The sequence below is a fragment of the Helianthus annuus genome, chromosome 13 (assembly GCF_002127325.2).
Source record: "Helianthus annuus cultivar XRQ/B chromosome 13, HanXRQr2.0-SUNRISE, whole genome shotgun sequence".
Lineage (NCBI taxonomy): Eukaryota > Viridiplantae > Streptophyta > Magnoliopsida > Asterales > Asteraceae > Helianthus > Helianthus annuus.
The window spans coordinates 47,065,858-47,069,757 of NC_035445.2; the positions used below are offsets into that span (position 1 = coordinate 47,065,858).

Sequence of the window (3,900 nt, forward strand, 5' to 3'; positions counted from 1 at the left end):
AACTGATTTGTAAACATTGTGCTTGTAACCGGAACCTTCATTCGTATTAATACAAGTGGTGTTAATCGGTGAACCTTTGTGTGTTTGTGTTTATACTTGTTTCATCTCGGTTTGCTTGCTAGCTTGGATCCCGCACTCGCTAGTGGGTTTGTATAACAAGGTTTAGGTTCGTCATCCTCCGAGAGGGACCTACACTTCCCCTATAACGAGTCTGTTGATCAACAGGCACGACTGCATGTACAAGAGTTCCATCTAGCGCACCTATTGCTCCAGGGAATATTTGTTTTAGCTTTCTATGTCGTTCTGAGGTATTTGCGATTGCATTAGAAGATGTTGGATTTATAACTTCTCTTGCAAAACTCATCATTGCATTTAGGACCTCATGAAAACATCTATGAATTGTTTCTGTTGAGTGCTGAAACCTTCGTTTAACTATTCGAAAACGTTCATTATGGCCTATGACTGTTAAAAACATAGCTAACTTTTCTTCAAAACTTATTGACCTACTACTTTTCAACCAATTTTTTTTCTTTAAAATGATTGCACAATAGTACAAATGCATCACGTGAAAGACGCATCAACTCATGACACTGTGTAGAAGATCCATGCAACAATTCTTGTGTGTATGCATGACCGGTCAATGCCGAATTCAGGTCTCTTATCTTTTCATTTCTTTGTCTTTTTGAGTCTAACCGTTTCCAATACCAACAAAGGAGAATGAAAACTATAATCTAATCGTCAGGATCCATAGGCTACCTGTCATAAACATTAAACAAAATTCAAGGTCAACAAAAGATCCATATCATAACATCAAAAAATATCCATAGCAAAATATTAAAAACCATCGATACATAAGATCCCCAAAATTCAATCTAAACAAAAAACATCCATGACATAATATCCACAGAATCATCTAAAAAAAACATCCATAACAATTATCCACAGAATCATCTAAAAGAACATCCATAAAAATTTGTGCAACAAAACCCTATGCATAAAACATCCATAACATGACACCCACAAAACCCTATCCGATCAATCCATACTTTGCTCCAGCATTCTTGACCCATAGCTCACAACTTTGCGGCTGAAGTCGTAACCACACTTTCCTAATATCCGCACTTTCACCAAAAAGCAAAAGTGCTGTTTGATATTTCACATCTAACTCTCCCCATCCCATTGTCTCCAACTTCTCCATGCATACATCAATATCATTAGAAAGATTATGTTTCTCTATCAAAGTCTTTGCCACCATAGTAATGCAGTCCCCAACTTCATCTATTGTTGCCTTATCTTTTCGTTTCTTCCTTTTTTTAGAGCGACCGGATGCCTCCTCAGTAAAACCTTGAGTTGGGGGTTCCATTTGACCGCACTCAATATCCTCAATACCATTTAAATTGTGGTCAAACATTTCCTCAGAAGGATGAGGAAGTGTAGAAGATGGCCCCCAACTGTCAAAGTCGTTCGAAGTACATCCCTCAAACAGTTGAACACAAAGCTCGGGGAAAGAAAGTGGCACGCTTCTCAAAGCTTCTACGTATTTGTTTGACTGTGTAGAAAAATAATATAAAATAGTATTAGATAATTGAACTATAATAATAACTATAATTTAGAGAAACTAAATACCTTTATCTCTAGTTGCCATTCTTCTTCTGACAAGTTAAAGGTGTTTGTTACAGGATTATAAACGTTGCCAGTTTTGTTCTTAAGCTTTGACCAAGCAGCAAATTTTGATTTTAGATAATCATAGCGGTTCTTCATTTGTTTTTGATCCGCTATGAAATTGTGTTCGGTTTTCAACTTTTCCGCCACTTTCTTCCATGAGCTTTGTTTAAGGCTGCTTCCTTCACGGCCATGGAGTGTTACTTCTACAATACATGCTTCAAGAAATGTTTTGTCAACACTCTCTTGCTTCCAACTAATCCTACCCTTTTTTGTGCCATTTCTTTGAACATTTCAAAACAAAATAAAAGCAAGATTCAATCAAATCGAAGCATCAATCTTTGAATCTCTTTTTGCAAATATGGATATTAAATGGGTAGAACTAAGTGGTGACAAGATCACATAATAAAGACATGCAAGCATATGTGTAACCCAGCCAATCCATCTGAGTGGATAAATAAGAAGCACTGTACATGTACAGTAAAACCCCTAAAGTAATCTTCATGAAAATAGATAGCAACATATTTTTTAAGCAGTGAATATATGCACATCTCCACACCATGCACAATGCATCACAAATGACAACACAGATAGTTGCTCCTTTTTTATGTTATAAACATCCAATTTTAGCTGCTTGAAGGTTAAAGGGCATATGCCATGTTCCCTCTCAAAATGGTAACAATGATTATTAATAGCAATAAAGATCATCCTTTGATTTTTTATCAAAACATGTGACGTATCTTGTAAAAACCTGGCCATTCTTTCCTACAGTTTCATGATGAACATAGTGGTACATAGGGGTGTAACCGAGCCAAATTATTTGAGCTCGAGCTCGGGATCGGCTCGATTCGAGCCTCCTTATTTGAGCTCAAGCTCGGCTCGCAAGTCAAACCCAAAGCTCAAGCCCGGCTCGACTCGGCTCGAGCTATTTTGAGAACAACCTTAAATGAGCTAAAAGCTCAGCTCGAGCTCGCTTCAATATCGCTTAAACGCGCCAATGCTCGGCTCAAGCAATGCTATAATCACTATTATTATATTATTTAAAAAATATATAAATTTTTGTTTGGGCTCGTTTAGGCTGGCTCGCTTTGTACTTCAGGCTCGAGCTCGGGCTCGATAACTAAACAAGCTCTAATTCAGGCTTGAGCTCGGACTCGGGCTCGTTAAAGCTCGTCTTGTTCGAGCCTTTAACCGAGCTGATAACGAGTAGCTCTCGAGCCTTTGGGCTTGTTTACACCCCTAGTGGTACACTTTCCAATCAACGTTGATCTACATGTGATTGAAATTCATCAAAGCTAGATGACAGCAAAAATGACTCGTTAAGGGAGATATACATCAGGGGTAACTAGCAAAGCCTTATATGTGGACTAATCACAGTTTAAAACCTAAATGATAAAAGGAATAAAAGTTTTTAGATTCAACAGCACAATACATACTCCAAAATTCCAAATCAGATTGGAACATTAACATAGTAAATGAAAGCTTTAGCATCACTTTCTCCATTGCTATGGATAAATAGACTAATAAAAACATAAACATAAACTTGGTATGAAGTCACCCAAACAAAATTTCAACCACAGTACTATATATACTAATCTAAAAGATAAAAAACAATTAACACATAGAGCGAGCTACAGATAATTAAAGTAATGACGTGATACGAGTATGTAAGAGCAACACCTCCGTATGCTTAATTGAGTTCGGTGATCATGAGGTTCTACGATTGTTACCAGAATGCAACCACTAAACATACTAGAATGCTCAAATACATAATTAAAACAATCAAACATATTGGCGAATCAATACTGAAAAAAAAACCCTAGTTTTCAAAACGCAGACAGAGCGATCGAACATACCTGGTTGTGATTGAAGATTTGCTTGGAATCGGCAGTTGATTTGCTTGGATGGTGGTCGCCAGAAGAGAAGAGAAGATGCAAGGAACGTGTGTTATGTACGTGGGTATTTAGGTCTTTATTTTTCATTCAGATATGTTTTAAAACTGAATCGCTCAGAGGCCCATGAACCATTCAGATGTGTCCACTTAACAAACCAAACACTCTTAATTCTATCCCATTCAAATGTAGCCTCTTACCAAACAGCCCCTAAGTGTGTTAGTGATTTACTACATATTTTTACAAACTTTCAAGTTCATAAAGTTTATCATTTAGGCTTATTTTTGTCAAGATTAGTGATTAAATATTGTATATTGATGATTGTTGATTGTTAAATTGTTTGAAT

The 3,900-nt window shown here is 36.8% G+C and overlaps 1 protein-coding gene across 1 annotated transcript; it reads right to left on the bottom strand.

Annotated features, from left to right (window-relative positions):
* Window positions 1-980: 980 nt before the first annotated feature.
* On the bottom strand, window positions 981-2,421 carry LOC118485753 (L10-interacting MYB domain-containing protein-like). Its single transcript, XM_035982186.1, has 3 exons — window positions 2,414-2,421; window positions 1,627-1,945; window positions 981-1,549 (listed from the first exon to the last, which is right to left on the bottom strand). Exons 1-3 carry the CDS (start codon window positions 2,419-2,421, stop codon window positions 1,028-1,030), a joined length of 849 nt encoding a protein of 282 aa, XP_035838079.1. The 3' UTR covers window positions 981-1,027.
* Window positions 2,422-3,900: the final 1,479 nt, after the last annotated feature.